The sequence below is a fragment of the Boleophthalmus pectinirostris genome, unplaced genomic scaffold (genome assembly GCF_026225935.1).
Source record: "Boleophthalmus pectinirostris isolate CB_2022bp ecotype Guang Dong unplaced genomic scaffold, ASM2622593v1 HiC_scaffold_1, whole genome shotgun sequence".
Taxonomy (NCBI): domain Eukaryota; kingdom Metazoa; phylum Chordata; class Actinopteri; order Gobiiformes; family Gobiidae; genus Boleophthalmus; species Boleophthalmus pectinirostris.
The window spans coordinates 3,214,627-3,239,710 of NW_026570970.1; the positions used below are offsets into that span (position 1 = coordinate 3,214,627).

At 40.0% G+C, this 25,084-nt stretch overlaps 1 protein-coding gene and 1 pseudogene across 1 annotated transcript; one reads left to right on the forward strand and one right to left on the reverse strand.

Moving 5' to 3' along the window:
• The first annotated feature begins 967 nt into the window (after positions 1-967).
• LOC110164210 (sorting nexin-4-like) lies at positions 968-20,196 on the forward strand (annotated as a pseudogene).
• Positions 20,197-21,663: 1,467 nt separating this feature from the next.
• Positions 21,664-24,854, reverse strand: LOC129407603 (sorting nexin-4-like). Its single transcript, XM_055149114.1, has 4 exons — positions 24,525-24,854; positions 22,052-22,113; positions 21,893-21,958; positions 21,664-21,799 (listed from the first exon to the last, which is right to left on the reverse strand). Exons 1-4 carry the CDS (start codon positions 24,612-24,614, stop codon positions 21,706-21,708), a joined length of 312 nt encoding a protein of 103 aa, XP_055005089.1. The 5' UTR covers positions 24,615-24,854; the 3' UTR covers positions 21,664-21,705.
• Positions 24,855-25,084: the final 230 nt, after the last annotated feature.

Consider the following 25,084-nt stretch of genomic DNA (forward strand, 5'->3'; position numbering starts at 1 on the left):
AAATAATCGAAAAATGTCCAGTAGAAAAATGTAGTGGAGTAAAAAGTACAGAAACCTGCTCTGAAATGTAGTGAAGTAAAAGTTAAAAGTATCCACTGTAAAATGTACTCAAGTAAAACACAAATACCTAAAACTGTCCTTAAGAACAGTACTTTTATAAATATATATCCAGTGTTAGGAAGGTGACTTTTAAAATGTAATCCCCTACAGATTACAGATTACATACCCCAAAATGTAGTTTGTAACGTAATCCATTAAATTACTTAAAGTGAGTAATGTAATCTGATTACTTTGTATTACTTGATATTGTCATGCTTTTTAAAACAACATGAACGTAGCAACAACATCCTGAAAATTTTGTTTGTTTTCTTCAAATTGTCTGTTGAGCCCAAATCTCCATGAACAGACATTAGTCCTGGTTTAGTCCTGGTTTAGTCCTGGGTTTAGACCTGGTTTAGTCCTGGTTTTAGACCTGGTTTAGTCCTGGTTTTAGAGTCCTGGTTTTTTACTGGTTTAGTCCTGGTTTAGTTTAGTCCTGGTTTTAGACCTGGTTTAGTCCTGGTTTTAGACCTGGTTTAGTCCTGGTTTTAGTGGTTTAGAACTGGTTTAGTCCTGGTTTAGTTCTGGTTTAGTCCTTAGTTTACTGGTTTAGTCCTTGTTTAGTTCTGGTTTAGTTCTGGTTTAGTTCTGGTTTAGCCCAAAATGTGTAAACAGGAAAATCCCTCTGTGTAATCCATTTATTCCAAAAAAGTAACTGTAATCCAATTACCGCTCACTGAAACAGTAACTGTAACTGAATACAGTTACTCATAAATTGTACTCTGATTACATAATCCCGGTACATGTAATCCGTTACTCCCCAACACTGTTTATATGTTTTTAAAGAAATAAATCTATGTAAATGTAAATAAGGGCGCGTGGGAGTGGGCGGGCCGCGGGGTGTTTGCGCATGCTCAGTGCGCGCTGCCACCTCAGCTGACCTGACGCAGATTTCACTTCAGACCAGGAACAAGACCAGGACCAGGACCAGGACTAGACCCGGGACCAAGCCCAGGAGCCGGAGCCGGAGCAGGAGCCGCAGAGGGGCAGGAGCAGAGCCGGGAGCCGGAGTTGGGAGCCGCACGGGGGCAGGATGATGTCGGACTCCGGCAGTGAAGACGCGGCGGTGATCGGGAACACGGACGTCTCCTCCTCCGCCGAGGCCGAGAACAACCTCCGAAACACGGTGAAGTTTAGTCCGTGCACCGCGCTAAAACTACACCAACATCACAAACACACACTTTTATCAACTTAAACATCACAAACACACACTTTTATCGACTTAAACGTCACAAACACACACTTTTATCGACTTAAACATCACAAACACACTTTTATGGACTTAAACATCACAAACACGCACTTTTATGGACTTAAACATCACAAACACGCACTTTTATCAACTTAAACATCACAAACACGCACTTTTATCAACTTAAACATCACAAACACGCACTTTTATCAACTTAAACATCACAAACACACACTTTTATCGACTTAAACATCACAAACACGCACTTTTATGGACTTAAAAATCACAAACACGCACTTTTATGGACTTAAACATCACAAACACACACTTTTATGGACTTAAACATCACAAACACGCACTTTTATCAACTTAAACATCACAAACACACACTTTTATGGACTTAAACATCACAAACACACACTTTTATCAACTTAAATCACAAACACACTTTTATCGACTTAAACATCACAAAACACACTTTTATCAACTTAAACGTCACAAACACACTATTTAAACATCACAAACACGCACTTTTATCAACTTAAACGTCACAAACACACACTTTTATGGACTTAAACATCACAAACACACACTTTTATGGACTTAAACATCACAAACACACACTTTTATGGACTTAAACATCACAAACACGCACTTTTATCACTTAAACATCACAAACACGCACTTTATCAACTTAAACATCACACATTTTATACTAAACATCACAAACACACACTTTTATGGACTTAAACATCACAAACACGCACTTTTATCGACTTAAACATCACAAACACACACTTTTATGGACTTAAACATCACAAACACGCACTTTTATGGACTTAAACATCACAAACACACACTTTTATCGACTTAAACATCACAAACACACACTTTTATGGACTTAAACATCACAAACACGCACTTTTATCGACTTAAACATCACAAACACACACTTTTATCGACTTAAACATCACAAACACACACTTTTATGGACTTAAACATCACAAACACGCACTTTTATCAACTTAAACATCACAAACACGCACTGTTATGGACTTAAACATCACGAAACACGGTGAAGTTTAGTTCGTGCACCGCTCTAAAACTACACTTTTATCGACTTAAATATCACAAACACACACTTTTATTTATTTAAACATCACCACACTTTTATTTATTTAAACATCACAAACACACACTTTTATCGACTTAAATATCACAAACACACACTTTTATTTATTTAAACATCACAAACACACACTTTTATGTATTTAAATATCACGAAACACGGTGATGTTTGTCTCTGCACTGAGTCTGTGCAGATCTCTAAAACTACACAAACACACACTTTTAAGGACTTGAATATCACAAACACACTTTTAAGGACTTAAATATCTCAAACACACATGCACTTTAAACACCTGCGCACATGTGTTCCAGCTGTGCACCGGGAGTTTTGGCTCTTTTAGGCTGTTTCCTGAAGAGGCTGATCACATTTCTGACTCTTGATTCTGGCTCACGTTTGACTCGCAGTGAGTCCAGAGTCTCTGTGGATGAGGATCAGGTTTAGACTCGTGTTAAGAAACTTTCTGATCTGATCTAACGTCGTTTCCTCGTCACAAACGGACACACTGGAGTTGTGTTTTGTTTCATGTTTAAAGTCACACTGCGGGACATTCCGGGCAGAGCGATGGCGTTTATAGTGACGTTGTTTTTTGCTGTTGTGTTTTGCAGATGGTGGAGAAGGGAGCGTCTCTGCTGAAGAAGTTGGAGATCTCGGTGTCTGAGGCGGAGAAGAGGACGGGGAAGAACAGCGTGAACATGCAGGAGACGTTCACCGTGTACCTCATCGAGACTCGGTCAGGCTCCGCTCGCACCGGGAGGGGACACACCGTTTCAGGGTTTGGTTTGTTAGAGGAGGAAAAACAGGATCAGAGCAAACAAGCCGCAATAAAACACTCTGAGTAAATGCTCCGGACGGAAAGGTTCAAAGTTCAAGCTCTGTTTCGCTCTGCTTGTGATTTTTCAGACACGTTTTGAGATCAGATTAAAACTAACAAAACTAACTGAACTAAAACAAGAAGCACATTTAGAAAGTGTTTGTACAGATATAAACAGTGTTGGGAGTAACAGATTACATGTACCAGAGTAATCAGAGTACAAATGATGAGTAACTGTATTCAGTTACAGTTACTGTTTCAGTGAGTGGTAATTGGATTACAGTTACTTTGTTGAAATAAATGGATTACACAGAGGGATTTTACTGTTTTCACATTTTGGGCTACACCCCTCTTTTTTTATTTTATTTTATTTTTTTTTTTTTGGTAATTCCACTCATTGCGGGAAACTAAACCAGGTCTAAACTAGATCTGAACCAGGTCTAAAACTGGTCTAAAACCAGGTCTAAACCAGGACTAAACCAGGACTAAACCAGGACTAAACCAGGACTAAACCAGGACTAAACCAGACCTTTTTTAATTTTATTTTTTTTTGTAATTCCACTCATTGCAGGAAACTAAACCAGGTCTAAACTAGATCTCAACTAGGTCTAAAACTGGTCTAAAACCAGGACTAAACCAGGACTAAACTATCAATCAATCAATCAATCAACAACTTTATTAATCCCAAAGGGCAATTCAGTTGGCACATCTCTGGTCATGCACAATATATAAATATAATAAAGAGAAAGAAAGACAGACACTAGACGTTCGAACCACAGAGCATCAGGGACACAGGACTAGGACTAAACTAGGACTAAACCAGGACTTTTTAAATTTTATTAAATTTTTTTTTTTTTTTTTTGTAATTTCACTCATTGCGGGAAACTAAACCAGGTCTAAACTAGATCTCAACTAGGTCTAAAACTGGTCTAAACCAGGACTAAACCAGGACTAAACCAGGACTAAACCAGGACTAAACCAGGACTAAACCAAGATTTAACAGGACTAAATCATGCTGCGCGGACCATGTCTCTTCGTTTTCTATCAATATTATTTTTAATTTGGTTCAGTAAAAACCGGGATTTTCATCGTCTTTTATCAGACAAAACTTCTTATGTGAAGATTTCCTCGTCTTTGCTTCTCTACAGCAAATCAAGTAATCCAAAGTATTCAGATTACATTACTCACTTTAAGTAATTTAATGGATTACGTTACAAACTACATTCTGGGATATGTAATCTGTAATCTGTAGGGGATTACATTTTAAAAGTAAACTTCCCAACACTGGATATAAACTACAGACACTTGATGCTTTTGTGCAGAATAAGAGGAAATGACGGAACTTTAAAACTTTCTCCCTTTGTCGTTTGCAGTCTAGTGTTTTAACTTTTTTACAGCCTCTATTCCCTGTGTCATATTTTGATGAACTTTTTCTAGTAATGAAACGAATTGACCTTCAGTTGGTCATATTTTTGAAAAAAGTCTCCCCGGACTCAAAATGAAGTTTTCATAAAACCTCCAACAACCAGAATAAAAGTGTTAGAAGGTTCATATCTGTTCAATCATAAAAGAACCAAAGGCAATTTTCTCTTTAATAACACAAACAAAACACATCATCAGGGTAAAGATCAGATAAAATAGGAAACTAAAAGTCCAAACATGATGATTGTCAGTGTTGTTAACAACCATGAATTAAATGGTTTATAAAGTGAAACAAGAATAGAAAGTGAAACTCCAGTTTATTATGATGCAGAACAACTTATTATTGATCCATTTTCAGTCACATTGACTTGTAACTAGGGACGGGCATGATTAATCGATTAATCGATAATTGATCATTAAGAATTTCATCGATTACGTTAATTTTAATCGACAAACCGAATGTATGTTTGTGTGTATCGTGACCAAACAGGTGTGTACATGTGTCTCTGCATCAGAAGGAGCGAGACACAAACAGTGGGTCAGTCTGTAACGAACCGAAGCACAAATGTGGATTTAACCAGGATTTGTACAAGAAATTCCACACTTTCCGTTGCGTTGGGACAAGTGTGAGTCCATGTGCACAGTGTATAAAGCAGCACATATGTTTCTGTGTCCAGTGGGAAAAAGTTTTACCAGGTGAGAGTCGCTCAATGTGGATGACGAGGCCCCGCCCCCCTCCCCCCGTACGCTGTCCTGGTTTTGACAAACACAAATCTGGTCACACTGACCTGTATTCACCTGAGTCATGTCTTTTAATCCAACACAAGTTGAACCACATCAGCGACACAAGAGCTGGAGTTTTATCTTCACTTAGTTTATGTAAATTAGTGATGTGGTTTTAAGTTTTGTTTCTGTGAGATTTGAACAAAACTGAATTAAACACATTATAATGTCAAACAGCTGATGTGGATCTAGAGTCGTTATGTTTATATGTCGTAAAGTTGAATTTATTTATGCAGATTAGTGCAGATAGTAATAATAATGATGATCATTTTAATATAAAAACGTTAATGATTAATCGATAATCGATCGTTAATTCTTCCGACGATCGATTAAGAAAATTTCATCGAATGCCCGTCCCTACTTGTAACGGTCCTTGTGAGAACTTAACACAGTTTCACATTTCACATCATCGGCTGTGATGTGGAGTTAATATTTTTTTGTTTCGGGGGGACTTTTTTAAAAGAGAGTTGAAAATGGAGTTTGGTTTCTTCAATTATACCAAAAAGTTCATCCAATCATGATGCAGGACTTTGATTTTGGAAAAAAAGTTCAAAAAGTTATAACCCCAGTGCAGATGTGTTTATTTATTTATTCATTTAAATTGAGATTTGATTTAATCTTGCGGGTCCTTGTAAATGTGTCACCTCAGACCAGACTGACCTGTGTGTGACTCTGAAGTCATTATCTCAGTGAAAGAGATCAGAAGACACAGAGCGACACGGTGAAGATCTGAATCAAATCCACAACAGCGAAACAAACCGAAAAATCACATTTATCCAGTTGAGAGAAAAACACAAACCTGTTCTCTGTCCACGAAAGCTCAACGCGCCTCCTCCACATTTAACTCAAATTTAACGGTCCATGACACTAAAATGGGCTGATGTCTGCTGGTGTTGATTGGTCACTCTTCATTTGTCGCCCCTGTCGCATCCTGTCGGTCCTGTCAGCCCCTGTCGCACCCTGTCGGTCCTGTCAGCCCCTGTCGCACCCTGTCGGTCCTGTCAGCCCCTGTCAGGTGCCAAGACAGATTCTCGTGATTTTATGACTCGCAACTTTCACCAGAATCATGTTTGTGCAGGTTTGTGCTGCGCTCCGTCTGTGTCCAGTTAAACAGCTTTTTATTGTCACGTGAACAGGAAGTGCACATTAGAATGCTAGTTATGGTTAGATTTAAGGTCATGATGAGCACTTATTTACTGTCTCGTGTTTGTGTGTTTTTGTGTGTGTTTCAGCCCTGCAGACTCATGTTTGTGTGAGCTGTGGCGTGTTTTGTGTGTGTGTGTGTGTGTGTTTGTGTGTGTATATGTGTGTTTGTGTGTGTGTATGTGTGTGTTTGTGTGTGTATGTGTGTGTTTGTGTGTTTGTGTGTGTGTTTTAGTACGGACTCTTGTTTTTGTGTGTGTATATTCTGTGCCAGACCTGCAGACTCATGTGGTGTGTGTGTGTGTGTGGGTTTGTGTATGTTTTTGTGTGTATTCTGTTTTAGACCCGCAGTTATGTTTTTGTGTGTTTTTGTGTGTATTTCTGTGTCTCAGACCTGCAGACTCAGGTGTTGTGTGTTTTTGTGTGTGTTTGTGTGTTTTTGTGTTTTGTGTTTGTGTGTGTGTGTGTTGTTTGTGTTCTGTTTCAGACTGGTAGACTCATGTTTGAGTGTTTTTCTGTGTGATTTTATGTGTATTTGTGTGTTTATGTATATTTCAGACCTGCAGACTCGTGTGTTTTTGTGTGTGTTTTTGTGTGTGTTTTTGTGTGTGATTTTGTGTGTGTTTGTGTGTCTCAGCCCTGCAGACTCATGTGTTGTGTGTGTTTGTGTTTCAGACTCATGTTTTTGTGTGTTTGTGTGTATTTTTGTGTATTTTAGACCTGCAGACTCATGTCTTGTGTTTTGTGTGTTTTTTTTTTGTATGTTTGTGTGTTTGTGTGTCTCAGACCTGCAGACTCATGTGTTGTGTTTTGTGTTTTTGTGTGTATTTCAGACATGCAGACTCATGTTTTTTTGTGTGTATGTTTGTGTGTGTTTGTGTATCTCAGCCCTGTAGACTCATGTTTTTTTGTGTTTTGTGTGTATTTATGTATCGCAGACCCACAGACTCATGTTTTTGTGTGTATTTGTGTGTATTTGTGTATTTCAGACCCACAGACTCATGTTTTTGTGTGTTTTTTGTTTGTATGTTCGTGTGTGTTTGTGTATTTCAGACCTGCAGAGTCATGTGTTGTGTGTTTGGGTGTATTTGTGTGTGTCTCAGACCTGCAGACTCATGTTTTTGTGTGTGTTTGTGTATTTGTGTGTATTTGTGTATCACAGACCCGCAGACTCATGTGTTGTGTGTGTTTTTTTTGTGTTTTTGTGTGTTTCTGTGTATTTCAGACCTGCAGACTCATGTGTTGTGTTTTGTGTGTTTTTTTTGTGTGCGTTTGTGTATTTCAGACCCACAGACTCATGGGTTTGTGTGTTTTTGTGTGTATTTTTGTGTATTTCAGACCCACAGACTCATGGGTTTGTGTGTTTTTGTGTGTATTTCTGTGTATTTCAGACCTGCAGACTCACGTGTTGTGTTTTGTGTGTTGTTTTTGTGTGTGTTTGTGTGTCTCAGCCCCACAGGCTCGTGTTGTGTGTGTGTGCTTGTGTATTTCAGACCCACAGACTCATGGGTTGGTGTGTTTTTGTGTGTATTTTTGTGTATTTCAGACCTGCAGACTCATGTGTTGTGTTTTGTGTGTTGTTTTTGTGTGTGTTTGTGCGTCTCAGCCCCGCAGACTCGGACTCTGAGGCGGGCACTCCGGTCCCTGACATGCTCTGGAGACGTTACAGTGACTTTGAGCTTCTGCGCACGTACCTGCTCGTCACCTACTCGTACGTCGTCGTCCCGCCTCTGCCGGAGAAACGGGTGAGTGACCCACACCGGACCCCCACACCCCCGAGTCCACTCTGCAGGGACACAAAATAACTTAGAATAACAGAGGAATATTTACGACTTTAAAAACATTCACAGAAACTTCAGTATAACTTATAAAAAACAACACTTTAATGAGCCTCAGTGTAAAAATGAACAAAGGCATCACTGATAAAGAAGAAATGTATTCAGGTTTAACTGCTTAATTAAGGAGTTAGGGTTGGTTAGTTTAGGTTAAGTTTGTTGCTCTGTTTGGAATGTTCCACAATATGACATTAAACAATAGAAATATAAACTTATTCAAGCGTGAAAATCTCTCACCTTTCAGCAAAATTCACCATTTTCAAGCCAAAACCGGGAGACCTATGGGAATCATGTAGATCTGATGAGAAAAGTTTAGAAAAGGGAGTAGAGGGGGTCAAAAATATTTCATTCTGGCCGCTGCTGTCGGTGATAAACTTGTACCGGTGCTTTAAACACTGATGCCGTCATGTACCAGCGTGGATCACAGGGAAGGTTAAACTTTTTAAAACATCCTGCCTGTTGTCAGCTTCTCCTGGAGGCAGCCTGAACAGAGGATGTTAAGAAAGAGGCTTGGAGAGTTAGAACAGGTCTCACATGTCTCTTTATTTGAGTCAGGCAGATTCAGGTCTCAAGATTCAAGTTGATTCAGCATGATTTTGCCTACGCGGCGTCTCTCAGTGCGTCGGTCGTCCCTCGACAACGCGGTCGACGTTCCCCCACTGATGCACAGAAACGCTGGATGCCTTTTATACCAGCAGAACTGTTGAATTAACATCTTCATGGAAACTTACACAGCACTTTGTCCCAACACGTGTCCCATAACAGACTGACAGATGCTAAAGGTTGGAGACACACCCCTTATCTGTCCCATATACATTCACCATTGACACTCCAAAGTCCAAAAACATACACAGCATGTAACAGGGCAAATCACAGGGCGTATTAACATATGAATGAAACTTTAAAACACAGGGTGGAAGCCCACACTGTCCATCTTCTTCACGTCAGCGCGCCGTTCCTCGTCTTTTTGCTTAGTTTGGGCTGATTAGAAGAGCAAGACAAAACTCGAAGCAAAAACGAATCAAAGTGTATGATACAGTGTCGGCACAGATCAGCTGTACTACGACATGTGGCTGAAGTTTGCCTAATAAAGTGCGAAATAAATGTGTTTGTCTCAATTTGCATTTGGTTTGGTAAATGTGCAGAGACTAAATCCCACAGTAAAACCAGTAAGAGAATGAAACTCCAGTTTGGAACTTGGGAAAAAAAAAAAAAAAAACGGTTTAAAAATCCTACACACTTGACTGACTTTCTTCACAGTTTAGTGTAAAGTGCCAGAGGAAGTTCTCTTAAAGAAGAGCTTCTCAAACTGTGAATGAGTGTTTGTTTGGTTTATTTTAAGCCTAAATGAACATTAATCAGATAAAATGGAGATAGATTTATAAAAAAACATTGATATGAATGTGCCAAAATAACTGTAAAATACAAAAAAATGTGAAAAATGGCAAAGATGGTCTTGATTTTTTAGTCTCGATGGGCCACGGTCTCGGTCTTGTCTCGGTCTTTAGATTTCTCGGTCTTGTCTCGGTCTTTAGATTTCTTCGTCTCGGTCTTGTCTCGGTCTTTAGATGTCTTCTCTCGGGTCTCGGTCTTGTCTCGGTCTTTAGAAATTTCTCGGTCTTGTCTCGGTCTTGTCTCGGTCTTTAGATTTCTCGGTCTTGTCTCGGTCTTTAGGTTTCTCGGTCTTGTCTCGGTCTTTAGATTTCTCGGTCTTGTCTCGGTCTTGTCTCGGTCTTTAGATCTCGGTCTCTCGGTCTTGTCTCGGTCTCGGTCTTTAGAATTCTCGGTCGTCTCGGTCTTGTCTCGGTCTTAAGAATTCTCGGTCTTTGTCTCGGTCTTTAGATCTTTCTCGGTCTTGTCTCGGTCTTTAGAATTTCTCGGTCTTTTCTCGGTCTTGTCTCGGTCTTTAGAATTCTCGGTCTTGTCTCGGTCTTTAGAATTCTCTCGGTCTTGTCTCGGTCTTTAGATTTCTCGGTCTTGTCTCGGTCTTTAGATTTCTCGGTCTTGTCTCGGTCTTAAGAATTCTCGGTCTTGTCTCGGTCTTTAGATTTCTCGGTCTTGTCTCGGTCTTTAGATTTCTCGGTCTTGTCTCGGTCTTTAGATTTCTCGGTCTTGTCTCGGTCTTTAGATTTCTCGGTCTTGTCTCGGTCTTTAGATCTCGGTCTTGTCTCGGTCTTGTCTCGGTCTTTAGATTTCTCGGGTCTCGGTCTTGTCTCGGTCTTTAGATTTCTCGGTCTCTGTCTTGTCTCGGTCTTTAGATTTCTCGGTCTTGTCTCGGTCTTTAGATTTCTCGGTCTCGGTCTTGTCTCGGTCTTTAGATTTCTCGGTCTTTGTCTCGGTCTTTAGAATCTCTCGGTCTTGTCTCGGTCTTAAGAATTCTCGGTCTTGTCTCTCGGTCTTTAGATTTCTCGGTCTTGTCTCGGTCTCGGTCTTTAGATCTTCTCTCGGTCTTGTCTCGGTCTTTAGATTTCTCGGTCTTGTCTCGGTCTTTAGATTCTCGGTCTTGTCTCGGTCTTTAGATTTCTCGGTCTTGTCTCGGTCTTTAGATTTCTCGGTCTTGTCTCGGTCTCAGGACCCTGTTGTCTCGGACTGGTCTTGGTCTTGATGAGTCTTATTAACCCTAAATAGATGCCCCAGTGCACCTAGTTTGCAAAAAAACCCAAACAAAAACAAAATACCAAGGAGCAGCCCCCCTCACCCCAGCTCCGTTTTCACATCTGGAGCTGTATGTGAGTCTGTAATAGTGTAAGAGTTTGTACTAACAGTCTTGTGTGCGTCTCGTTGGCGTAGGCGGAGTTCGTGTGGCACAAACTGTCGGCCGATAACCTGGACCCGGACTTCGTGGAGCGCCGCCGGGTCGGGCTGGAGAACTTCCTGTTGCGAGTGGCATCACATCCTCTTCTGTCCAACGATAAAATCTTCTTCCTGTTTCTGACCGATGTGAGAACAAACAAACTCGACACAAAAACAGAACACACAAAACACACGACAGACTGTAACTTTTCAATTATCCACACACCTGAACTGATCACAACCTAAAATAAAATGACACACATTTAGAGTCATTCAAACATGTGAGTGAAACAAAACACAACTCCAGCTCTGTTTTTGAGGAGAAAACATTAGAACACGACTGAACGCTCACATGATTTTAGAACTATTTTAAATTACACAAAAAATCTCAACGGTCTGTCTCCCATTGTCTTTTGAATTTCAATTAAGAACAAAAAGCAAAGCAGGGCCCGGTCGAGCAGAAGTAAACAACAAGGCCAAAAATTCAAGTGAATTCATCTGATATAAAAATGTATTGAACAGATACATATGTTCTCTAGTTTATGAAACTGTTGACCTTTTTTCTGAACCATTTTTGGTTCTAAAGTTCCATATGTTTTAAACAGACCATGTATGAAACATGGAACAAAAATTATTTCCCAAATTTCAAAGATCTGCAAATCATGTAAATAAATGTTTGTATTTCATCATATCTTGTGTTATTCCATCTTTGAACTGTTGATGAAGGGACAGGATTTTTAAAAAAAATGTATTTAAAATGATAAAAATGTTCTTGGAAGGACTGACATATTTTATAGAAATAGTTTCCTTTCATTTTGAAGTAATATTAAAGTTTTCAGAAGAAAAAAGCCACAAATGATGTAAAATCCTGCACCTTCTACTTGTTTGTACAATTTTCCCTCCGTTACTTTTCCCTCCGTTACCATGAACTTTCTTAATAAAAAATCTCATGAGTCAAAAAGTCAGAGGTTTTTCAACCTAATCTTGTACCATATGGTAGAAAACTATATGAAGCAAATATTCAAACCAGTTTGTTAAGGATATGTAAGTGAGAACCAAGAGTTATCACTGTTTGGATTTATTGACCAAAAAGTGCTGCATATTTCATTCCCTCCGTTACCGACATGAGTTTTTAAATTTTTTGTCAACAACTTGAAAGAATCTCACAGGTTTAACTTGACCCTGTTGGAGTGTAACTCTTACTTTACTTATTTCAATAGTTCCTCTAGTTTCTGAATAAGAGACATTTGAATGTCAAAAATCTGACCCTGTTTCCTCCGTTAACACTTGACAAGACCCAGAGGTTTAAAAAAAAAGATAAAAGAACAAAACACAAGTCCAAGTTCTGCCAAAAACACCTCAGGAAAAAAGAACAAGACGGTAAAGTTTGAAAACCTGGAGTGTCCAGACTTAAACCCATCGAGCTGAAGAGTGAAGCGACCGACAAGTGCCACACATGGAAACTTCTGCCACAGACTCGGGAAGAACTTTCTCAACAATATTTGATTTGTGTTGTAAAAAGAACGAGCCACGAATGAGTTCAGCTGTTCTATCTGACAAAGGTCGACACACACCAATCTAAAGTTTAGAATATATTTTGGTCGACAGTAAAGAGTAAAAAAAACACGAGAAAGCGTTGTGTTCTAAAACTTTTGACCTGTAATGTATGTGTCCAAGTGCCCATATTTTCCGATAATATCCCAACCCAAACGAGAGAGTCATGTGAGGCTCATTCTGTTTTCTGAATTTGAACAGAAATAAATGTCCATCATGTCCAGTGTTTCTGTAATTCAGAATAAATCAGCGTCACGTTTGTTTATCAGTAAAATCCATGTTTGGACGTGTCTTTTGTGGTTTGTGTCTGACTGGAGTTTGTTTTCAGGAGAAAGGCTGGAGAGACGCCTGTTCTGGAGACTGGCTTCCAGGACAAGGTGACAGCAACGGAACACACAACGGCCGCGTCGCATTTCTCTTTCCTCGATTCCTTCTCCTCAATCCGCCGTTTTTCAGCTGTCGATCAAGAGTTGTCCCGAAGAAAACCTCGGAGTGAAGGAGCAAACCTGAGGGAGTCTTCAGGAGCAAAGACCAGAGAAAAGAATCAAAATTTATCGATCTTAGTGAGGAGTTTAGATCCTCTCTCCTCCCTGAATCGAGGAGAAAGAATCGAGGAAAGAGAACTGAGACGTGGCCAATACATGCATTACGAATTTCAGACGTCCAGTCATCGTGCAATTCATACTGGGAAGGATTTTCCGAAAAAGTGAGCGTCAAACCTCCATGTTTGTTTTCCCAGTGGGATGTGTCTATTGACAAAGTCGATCTTTTTAAATCTTTTGAACCATATCACTTTTGTTTCTGGTTCTGATATTGTCATATTTTAGTTTTGAGGATTTGGACGTCGTAACTGTGTGGTTGTTGGATCCTAACGGCGGAAAACGACTCGAGAAATTTGTTTGCAAACTCCACAAATGCAAAAGTGAATCAGATGTGTGTGACTCAAACCTCCGTTCAAACTGTTTCTCTTCCCAACGGAATTGAAAAATAGTGAAAGGTGAAGGTGATGGGCAGGACTGATCCACAGGAAGAACCAAAAAGGAAACATTTGACTGGCTAAGGCGACGTTCAGACTGCAGCCTGAAGTGACCCAAATCCGATTATTTTTTTTGGCCTCTATGTTCCTGTATCTGATCTTTTAATGTCAGTCTGAACCACACAGATCCGATTTTTTCAGGACACTTGGATCTGTGCTCCTGAAACTGATACATATCTGATCTTTAACATGTGACTTCAGTGTGAACGGTCAGGTCACATTCATCCACCTACACGTTATCAACAAGACACAAACGTCACTATTCTGCACTGAAGTAGGAGAAAACTGTTCATGAATGATCCATGTGACTGAAGTGAAGCACATCTCCACTCACCACAAAACACCACGACCAAAAACCTCGTCCTTCTCCTTCTCAATCTCCTCCTTAAAACAAGTCAGTTGTTCATGTTCTGGCTCCGGTACGAGAGGAACTTTAAAATCTCCAGGTGCTCGATGCTGCGTCCATGTTTGGACAACTTCTGTAAACACAGAGACGCTCGCTGCGGTTGACGTCGTCGTGTCTCCAGTGTCACATGTGGGACACTTTTGGACCGTTTAATGTTCACACTGGAGTCACATACAAGTCACATTTAACTGGAAATGTGAACGACCTCGAAAAAACATCGAACTTCACAAAAAAATCTGAACTGATCGTTAAGCCCTGCAGTCTGAACGGAGACATAGAAATCATCCTGAGTTTACAGAGAACATTTTGTACGTGGAGCGACGACAAAACAAAACCCCGATCCGTCGCTCAACCTCGGTTACGAATTTAAAAAGTCGACACCAAAGCGAAAGGCTCCAACTGTTCACCAAGAAACACCTTCCACTGCAAAGAGACCAAGACGTGATGTTTCTGTAAAACCACAAGAACAAGAAAGTGCAGCTCAGTCTGTTTGTCTTCTGCTCCTCTACATTAACAAACGGGATTTTGTTTTGATGCTCACTTTTGCGGAAAATCCTTCCCAGTATGGATTGCGCAGTGACCGGAAGTCTGAAATTCGTGATGCATCTATAACAAACCGCTTTAAACCTTTTGTACTTTTTTATAAACTGTGTATTATTTTGTGAACAGGCGGACTCCAGACTCAAGTCCCTGAGCGCTTCTTTTCGAGTCAAGAACCCAGATAAGTATGAACCTGAACTTCTGTACTGAAAAAATGAGCTCTAGATAAGTTAATAGGACTTCAGTTAAGAGTATTTCACTTTATTTGACTGTGTAAATGTCTGAAATGTTCCACAGTGTGACTTTAAACATCTCGACTTTACGTTTATTCAATTACAGGTGGTTTTAAAGCTCAAAAGTACAAAAAAATACCTCCAAAATATCTATAAAAACAGACATTCTGACTGTGAGCGGGTTCACCTCTCCACAGATCTGACCTGTAACTTGGTCCGGTTTTGTCTCCAAGTTAGAGGTCAGATCTGTGGAGAGGCAACACCGCTCACAGTCAGAATAAATGTTTTCTTGGTATTTTTGAGCTCTAAAAACACCTGTAATTAAATAAATGTAAAGTAGAGCTGTTTAATGTCACACTGTGGAACATTCCAGACAAACAATAACGTCTCCACGGAGAAAAAAACGCATTTGAAGTGTAGCAGGATGTATTTTCATAATTTAACTACAAAAAGTCTCGTTCCATTGGTGAAATTTACTCAAATCGTGATAAAACGTTCTTATTTCCAGTATTTTTAAGCTTGGCTGGATTTTCATTTTTGCGGTGTTTTGTCGGGACGGGACAAGATGCGATTTTCACAAGACGAGGTTCGAGATTGGGTCCACAAGAACGAGACATTTCACGATTCAGTTTCCAAATTTGGCCTCACAATTTTTAGTTTCTAAGGCTCCGTTCAGTCTGCAGCCTGAAGTGATCCAAATCAGATTTTTCGTCCCTGTGCTCCTGTATCTGATCATTTAAACGTCCCATCTGATGTAAAATAACTCTTTTCACATTGTATCTTCTGCACATATTCAAGCACAGTTTGGGTTTTGGAACATCCATGACACAATAGTTCTGAAATCTGACTGATTTCTTGGAGTCAGTCACAGACCAGGAACTATGAAAGTCCGACTATTGCTCCTCCCCCCGCCCGTCCTGAGAAAGCACAGGCTCCGCCCTCCAAACGTGACGTAGGCGACGAGTGAGCCGCCCTTCCTCCGCCATCTCAGGGAGGGAGGGGGAGACAGGCGTGACCCTGACAGCGGCAGGAATAAACTTTTATTCATCATGGAGATACAGCGCGTTCAGCCGCATGTGTTGGACCCGGAATCGGACGAGGACTTTGAGGAGCACGAAGCTCAAGCACCACGTCCACATCAGCTGAACATTACTGACTGGTAAAGTCTTAATAAACATTAGGAGATAAACTTATTATATCATGGACACTGCAGTTGGGGCGGAGGCGGTGAAGCATTTTCTGCTATGTCAAACGTGTCATAGGTGAATCTGCCGCGTCATCGTTGTAGCCGGCTTTAGTTCGTTGTCACGTGGGAGGGAGGCAGAAATACGCTGCAATTTGTTAAAAATCTATCTAAAAACCTCTTCAGCGACAAATACAAGGCCCACACATCACTCTTAGAAGGTAGAAAGATCTGAAAAGTTGATTTTGCATGAGATGGGCCCTTTAATGACAGTCTGAAACACACAGATCTGATTTTTTTTTTTTCAAATGTGACCCAGGACACTTGGATCTGTGCTCCTAAAACCCAAACACATCTGATCTTTGGACATGCGACGTCAGGTCACATTCATCCCACCTACACTTGTCACAAATGTTCACAAACGTTCTTCTCATCAGACGAAAATTATATCTGAACCCACATGTTTTTTTTCTACGGAAGTTTCTATTACTGCCCCAAAGAACACCACGGCCAAAAACCCTCGTCCTTCTCAATCTCCTCCTTAAAACAAATCATCTGTTCATGTTCTGGCTCCGGTACGAGAGGAACTTTAAAATCTCCAGGTGCTCGATGCTGCGTCCATGTTTAGGCGTAAACACGTAAAGCACGGGACACTTTTGGGGCGTTTAAAGTTCACATTGGAGATCAGATACAAGTCGTATTTAATTGGAAATGTGAACGATCTCACAAAAAAAAAATCTGATTTCACAAAAAAGCCCTGCAGTTTGAACGAAGCCTTTGATTTCATAGTTTTGTTTCCATTCTCGTACTTGGAAAAGTAAAAGATGTAACTCACCAATACTTGACTGTCTTTTTTGTCCAATCTAAATGTAAAAACTCACAAGATCATTTTTTTCTCATCTTGTGGCAGTTTTGTCTCGCGAGATCTTGTCCCGTCGCCAGAGTTTTACGATGTGTTTTCATGTTTGAACAGTTTGAGTAATGAGCGTTTTGTGCAGGAGATTCACGGCGCTCAGACAGTACAGCGACGAACTCAACGGGGTGATCTCGCAGCTGCTCAGAGTGCGAGCTGTGAGTACAAACTCTCTGTTTATAAAGACGGTCTCTAGTCCAGTGGGTGAGTTGTTGTTGTTGTAGTTTTTGTCCACCGATCTGAAGGTTGGCGGTTTGTGTCTGTGTGAAGTGAACAATACAATAATACATAAAAAATAAAAAAAAATTCAAATATATCTGTCTTTTAATGTGAACAAAAATGTAAGACAAATATGGTGGTAACTAACAATTACTTTCATAGTTTATCATTTAAATTATTTCTATTATGTCTATTGTACATGAAGACTTCTTTTAAATACAGTCCCTGACAAAAGTTTTGTCTCTTATCCATTTTGTAGAAACAAAAGCTTATAATCTGACTTTAAATTAATCGATTGGTTTTAGAAATGTCTCATATGAAGCTAAAACCCTCCCAAATTATGTTCAATATACTAAAATAAATTAGCTTCACTGAAGAAAGATTGATCATTTAATGAACACAGAAAGGTCAGATTTTGACAAGACAAAAGTCTTGTGGTCTTGTCATATGATGCACCCAATCCTAGATTACAGCCTCACCTGTGATCAGTTACTGATCAATCAATTAGTGTGTGTGTATAAAAAGAACCTCAGCACACCAGACCTTCACATCAACTGCAACTTGACCTCTGACAACATGCCTAAGATCCACCCTGAGACCAAAGCCTTAATTATCAAGAGGCTGAAGACCAGATCCACTGCTGAGGTGGTGACACCTTCAATGTGTCTCAGCGTCAAGTACAAAGAATAAGAAAAAGATCTGAAATGACTGGAGATGTTTTTGACAAGCCCAGGTCCAGCAGACGCCGCAAGACAACTGCTCGGGAGGACCGTTTGTTGATTCAAAAATCCAAGGCCCCTTTTCCACTGCAGCAGACTCCACCAGGCCTGGTCACCTCAAGTCCCTGTGTCAACCACAACAGTTTGTAGAATTCTGTCTGGAAATGGCCTCCATGGTCGAATCAGTGCACAGAAACCAACACTAAACAAAAGGTAATTAAAAAACCGTGTGGTATTTGCCAAGGCCCACAGCCTGTTAAAAGGATGGACACTGGAAAAGTGGCAGAAGGTGGATTTCTCAGATGAATCCTCGGTTGAATTACATCACAGCCGCCGCAAATATTGCAGGAGACCAACTGGAGCCACATGGATCCAAGATTCACCCAGAAAACAGTTAAGTTTGGTGGCAGAAAAATCCTGGTCTGTGGTTCCATCCAGTCTGGGGGTGTGTGAGACATTTGCAGGGTGGAAGGCAAATATCAATAACCTAAAATATCAAGAAGTATTAGCTCCTCTTACATTCCCAACCATTAAAGGGTCAGATTTTGCAGCAGGATGGTGCTCCATCACATACTTCTATCTCTACATCAAAGTTTGTCAAGGTGAAGAAGATCAAGGTGCTCCAGGACTGGCCAGCCCAGTCACCAGACATGAACATCATTGAGCAGGTCTGGGGTAGAATGAAAGAGGAAACATGGAAGGAAAACCAAAGAACTCTTGATGAACTCTGGGAGGCTGTAAGACGCTTTCTTTGCTATTCCTGATGACTTCATCAACAAATTGTATGAATCATTGTGGAACCACATGGATGTGTCCTTCAAGCTCATGGAGTCATACAAGATATTAAACATGGATCTCACAGCACCACTACTTCATTCACTGACGTTATGCAACATGTTTTTGTATTTGAAGTAAATTATTTGTTCAATTTTCTGTAGGCGACAAAACTTTTGTCTTGCCAAAATCTGACCTTTCTGTGTTCATTAAATGATCAATCTTTCTTCAGTGAAGCAAATTTATTTTAGTTTATTGAGCATAATTTGGGAGGGTTTTAGCTTCATATGAGACGTTTCTAAAACCAATCGATTTAATTTAAAGTATAATCGCCTGGTCCTGGTTATTTGATTAATTGTTGCAGTCCAAACTACAAAAACAGTGAGGCTCCACATCAGCAGCGTGTCCCGCTTCAAAACGCAGAGATATTTGGACACTTTGACAGTTAGAAACAAAAGTGTCCCTCTTTTTCATTTACTTTCACACGCACCATTGTCCATTTCTCTCTCCTTCCTCATTTCACTGAACAACTATTTGCATCCTTCCACATTTCCAAAATAACTTGGCAAACAATAAGCAAATAACATAACGAGCTTCCTGCTTCAGTTCCCGGGTCAGTCTGGAGGTTTCTGTACAGAGTTTGCATGTTTTCTTTGTTTCTTTGTGGATGAAATTTGCACCACGACATTTTGTTTATCAACCTAATGTGTAACAAGACTGTAATAAAATAATAACATGTTTTTCGGGGACAGTGGCTGTTCGTACGCTGGACCAAGATGAGGAAAAGTTCTAAAAGAGGAACTGTCTGGAACATCTGGTTTATAATTTGAAACCAGTGTAATTAAAAGGACATGACATTTATAAAATCATCATAAAGTCTGGTCTTTTCAGAGGATCGACACAAACCTCTGACTCCTGTTGTGCGTTCTGTGTATTTGTTGGTAACTTCTAACGGCGCTTTTGTCTCCTCAGAGAGTCGCAGACAGACTGTACGGCGTCTACAAGGTCCACGGGAATTACGGACGTGTTTTCAGGTGCAGATCTGGTGTTTTTCTTTTATAAATTAATTTTAGTTTTGTGTGTTTTTGAGTAAAGAGCTGAGTATAATTATGTTTGTGTGTTTGTAGTGAGTGGAGCGCCATAGAGAAGGAGATGGGAGACGGTCTGCAGAGCGCGGGACACCACATGGACACGTGAGTGACAGTCCTCTGTGTATTATCAGGACGTGTGTGTGTGTGTGTGTGTGTGTGTGTGTGTGTAATCTTGTGTTGTGCGTTTGTAGATACGCCGCCTCCATAGATGATATTTTAGAGGAGGAGGAGCACTACGCAGACCAGCTCAAAGAGTATTTGTACTACACCGACGCTGTGAGGTGAGTGTGTGTCTGGACTAGGGACGGGCATTCAATGACATTTTTTTAATCGATCGTCGGAAGAATTACGATCGATTATCGATTAATCATTAACGTTTTTATATTAAAATGATCATCATTATTATTACTATCTGCACTAGGGATGGGCATGATTAGTCGATTAATCGATAATTGATCATCAAGAATTTCATCGATTATGTTCATTTTAATGGACAAACTGAATGTATGTTTGTGTATCGTGACCAAACAGGTGTGTACATGTGTCTCTGCATCAGAAGGAGCGAGACACAAACAGTGGGTCAGTCTGTAACGAACCGAAGCACAAATGTGGATTTAACGGTGATTTGTACAAGAAATTCCACACTTTCCGTTGCGTTGGGACAAGTGTGAGTCCATGTGCACAGTGACGAGGCCCCGCCCCCCTCCCCCCGTACGCTGTCCTGGTTTTGACAAACACAAATCTGGTCACACTGACCTGTATTCACCTGAGTCATGTCTTTTAATCCAACACAAGTTGAACCACATCAGCGACACAAGAGCTGGAGTTTTATCTTCACTTAGTTTATGTAAATTAGTGATGTGGTTTTAAGTTTTGTTTCTGTGAGATTTGAACAAAACTGAATTAAACACATTATAATGTCAAACAGCTGATGTGGATCTAGAGTCGTTATGTTTATATGTCGTAAAGTTGAATTTTATTTATGCAGATTAGTGCAGATAGTAATAATAATGATGATCATTTTAATATAAAAACGATTTAATGATTAATCGATAATCGATTAATTCTCCTGACGATTGATTTAAGAAAATTTCATCGAATGCCCGTCCCTAATCTGCACTAATCTGCATAAATAAATTCAACTTTACGACATATAAACATAACGACTCTAGATCCACATCAGCTGTTTGACATTATAATGTGTTTAATTCAGTTTTGTTCAAAATCTCACAGAAACAAAACTTAAAACCTCATCACTAATTTGCATAAACTAAGTGAAGATAAAACTCCAGCTCTTTGTGTCGCTGATGTGGTTCAACTTGTGTTGGATTAAAAGACATGACTCAGGTGAATACAGGTCAGTGTGACCAGATTTGTGTTTGTCAAAACCAGGACAGCGTACGGGGGGAGGGGGGCGGGGCCTCGTCACTGTGCACATGGACTCACACTTGTCCCAACGCAACGGAAAGTGTGGAATTTCTTGTACAAATCCTGGTTAAATCCACATTTGTGCTTCGGTTCGTTACAGACTGACCCACTGTTTGTGTCTCGCTCCTTCTGATGCAGAGACACATGTACACACCTGTTTGGTCACGACACACACAAACATACATTCAGTTTGTCGATTAAAATTAACGTAATCGATGAAATTCTTAATGATCAATTATCGATTAATCGACTAATCATGCCCATCCCTAGTGCAGATAGTAATAATAATGATGATCATTTTAATATAAAAACGTTAATGATTAATCGATAATCGATCGTAATTCTTCCGACGATCGATTAAAAAAATGTCATTGAATGCCCGTCCCTAGTCCAGACACACACTCACCTCACAGCGTCGGTGTAGTACAAATACTCTTTGAGCTGGTCTGCGTAGTGCTCCTCCTCCTCTAAAATATCATCTATGGAGGCGGCGTATCTACAAACGCACAACACAAGATTACACACACACACACACACACACACACAGACACACACACGTCCTGATAATACACAGAGGACTGTCACTCACGTGTCCATGTGGTGTCCCGCGCTCTGCAGACCGTCTCCCATCTCCTTCTCTATGGCGCTCCACTCACTACAAACACACAAACATAATTATACTCAGCTCTTTACTCAAAAAACACACAAAACTAAAATAATTTATAAAAGAAAAACACCAGATCTGCACCTGAAAACACGTCCGTAATTCCCGTGGACCTTGTAGACGCCGTACAGTCTGTCTGCGACTCTCTGAGGAGACAAAAGCGCGGTTAGAAGTTACCAACAAATACACAGAACGCACAACAGGAGTCAGAGGTTTGTGTCGATCCTCTGAAAAGACCAGACTTTATGATGATTTTATAAATGTCATGTCCTTTTAATTACACTGGTTTCAAATTATAAACCAGATGTTCCACCAGACAGTTCCTCTTTTAGAACTTTTCCTCATCTTGGTCCAGCGTACGAACAGCCACTGTCCCCGAAAAACATGTTATTATTTTATTACAGTCTTGTTACACATTAGGTTGATAAACAAAATGTCGTGGTGCAAATTTCATCCACAAAGAAACAAGGAAAACATGCAAACTCTGCACAGAAACCTCCAGACTGACCCGGGAACTGAAGCAGGAAGCTCGTTATGTTATTTGCTTATTGTTTGCCAAGTTATTTTTAAAGTGTGGAAGGATGCAAATAGTTGTTCAGTGAAATGAGGAAGGAGAGAGAAATGGACAATGGTGCATGTGAAAGTAAATGAAAAAGAGGGACACTTTTGTTTCTAACTGTCAAAGTGTCCAAATATCTCTGCGTTTTGAAGCGGGACACGCTGCTGATGTGGAGCCTCACTGTTTTTGTAGTTTGGGCTGCAACAATTAATCAAATAACCAGGACCAGGCATTTATACTTTAATTAAAATCGATTGGTTTTAGAAACGTCTCATATGAAGTTAAAAACCCTCCCAAATTATGCTCAATAAACTAAAATAAATTTGCTTCACTGAAGAAAGATTGATCATTTAATGATCACAGAAAAGGTCAGATTTTTGGCAAGACAAAAGTTTTGTCGCCTACAGAAAATTGAACAAAATAATTTACTTCAAATACAAAAACATGTTGCATAGTCAGTGAATGAAGTAGTGTGCTGTGAGATCCATGTTTAATATCTGTATGACTCCATGACTTGAAGGACCATCCATGTGGTTCACAATGATTCATACAATTTGGTTTGATGAAGTCATCAGGAATAGTAAGAAAGCGTCTTACAGCTCCAGAGTTCATCAAGAGTCTTTGTTTTCCTTCCATGTTTCCTCTTTCATTCTACCCCAGACCTGCTCAATGATGTTCATGTCTGGTGACTGGGCTCCAGTCCTGGAGCACCTTATCTTCTTCACCTTGACAAACTTTGATGTAGAGATAGAAGTATTGTGATGGAGCACCTCCTGCTGCAAAATCTGACCCTTTATGGTTGGAATGTAAGAGGAGCTAATACTTCTTGATATTTAGGTTATTATATTGCCTTCACCCTGCAAATGTCTCACACACCCAGACTGATGGAACCACAGACCAGGATTTTCACCCCAAACTTAACTGTTTTCTGGGTGAATCTTGGATCATGTGGCTCCAGTAGGTCTCCTGCAATATTTGCGGCGGCTGTGATGCAGGATTCATCTGAAAATCCACCTTCTCCACTTTTCCAATTAACGCTGTGGCCTTGGCAAATGTACCTTTTGTTTATGCACTGATTCGACCGAGACAAATTCTACAAACTGTTGTGGTTGACACAGGGACTTTCATGGTGGAGTCTGCTGCAGTGGAAAAGGGGCCTTGGATTTTGAATCAACAAACGGTCTCCCGAGCAGTTGTCTTGCGGGTTGCTTGGACCTGGGCTCGTCAAAAACATCTCCAGTCATTTTCAGATCTTTTTTCTTATTCTTTGTACTTGACGCTGAGACAATTGAAGGTTCACCACTCAGCAGTGGATTGGTCTTCAGCCTCTTGATATTAAGCTTTGGTCTCAGGTGGATCTTAGTCATGTGTCAGAGTCAAGTTGAAGTTGATGTGAAGGTCTGGTGTGTGGTTCTTTTTATACACAACACTAATTGATTGATCAGTAACTGATCACAGGTGAGCTGTAATCTAGGATTGGGTGCATCATATGACAAGACGACAAGACTTTTGTCTTCCAAAATCTGACTTCTGTGTTCATTAAATGATCAAATCTTTCTTCAGTGAAGCTAATTTATTTTAGTTATTGAACATAATTTGGGGGTTTAGCTTCATATGGACATTTCTAAAACAATCGATTAATTTAAAGTCAGATTATAAGCTTTTGTTTCTACAAAATGGATAAGAGACAAAACTTTTGTCAGGGACTGTATTTAAAAGAAGTCTTCATGTACAATAGACATAATAGAAATAATTTAAATGATAAACTATGAAAGTAATTGTTAGTTACCACCATATTTGTAGTTTTGGTTTTCTTACATTTTTGTTCACATTAAAAGACAGATATATTTGAATTTTTTTTTTTTTTTATGTATTATTGTATTGTTCACTTCACACAGACACAAACCGCCAACCTTCAGATCGGTGGACAAAAACTACAACAACAACAACTCACCCACTGGACTAGAGACCGTCTTTATAACAAGAGTTTGTACTCACAGCTCGCACTCTGAGCAGCTGCGAGATCACCCCGTTGAGTTCGTCGCTGTACTGTCTGAGCGCCGTGAATCTCCTGCACAAAACGCTCATTACTCAAACTGTTCAAACATGAAAACACATCGTAAAACTCTCGCGACGGGACAAGATCTCGCGAGACAAAACTGCCACAAGATGAGAAAAAATGATCTTGTGAGTTTTTACATTTAGATTGGACAAAAAAGACAGTCAAGTATTGGTGAGTTACATCTTTTACTTTTCCAAGTACGAGAATGGAAACAAAACTATGAAATCAAAGGCTTCGTTCAAACTGCAGGGCTTTTTTGTGAAATCAGATTTTTTTTTTGTGAGATCGTTCACATTTCCAATTAAATACGACTTGTATCTGATCTCCAATGTGAACTTTAAATCCCAAAAAGTGTCCCGGCTTTACGTGTTTACGCCTAAACATGGACGCAGCATCGAGCACTGGAGATTTTAAGTTCCTCCTCGTACCGGAGCCAGAACATGAACAGATGATTTGTTTTAAGGAGGAGATTGAGAAGGACGAGGGTTTTTGGCCG

What these genes read in the sequence shown, in the direction of transcription:
- LOC129407603 (XM_055149114.1), bottom strand. Translation starts at nt 24,614, where the DNA reads ATGAGCGTTTTGTGCAGGAGATTCACGGCGCTCAGACAGTACAGCGAC. An exon ending in AATTACGGACGTGTTTTCAG is followed by an intron (nt 21,959 to 22,051) that starts GTGCAGATCTGG and finishes GTGTGTTTGTAG; the next exon opens with TGAGTGGAGCGCCATAGAGA. An exon ending in GCGGGACACCACATGGACAC is followed by an intron (nt 21,800 to 21,892) that starts GTGAGTGACAGT and finishes GTGCGTTTGTAG; the next exon opens with ATACGCCGCCTCCATAGATG.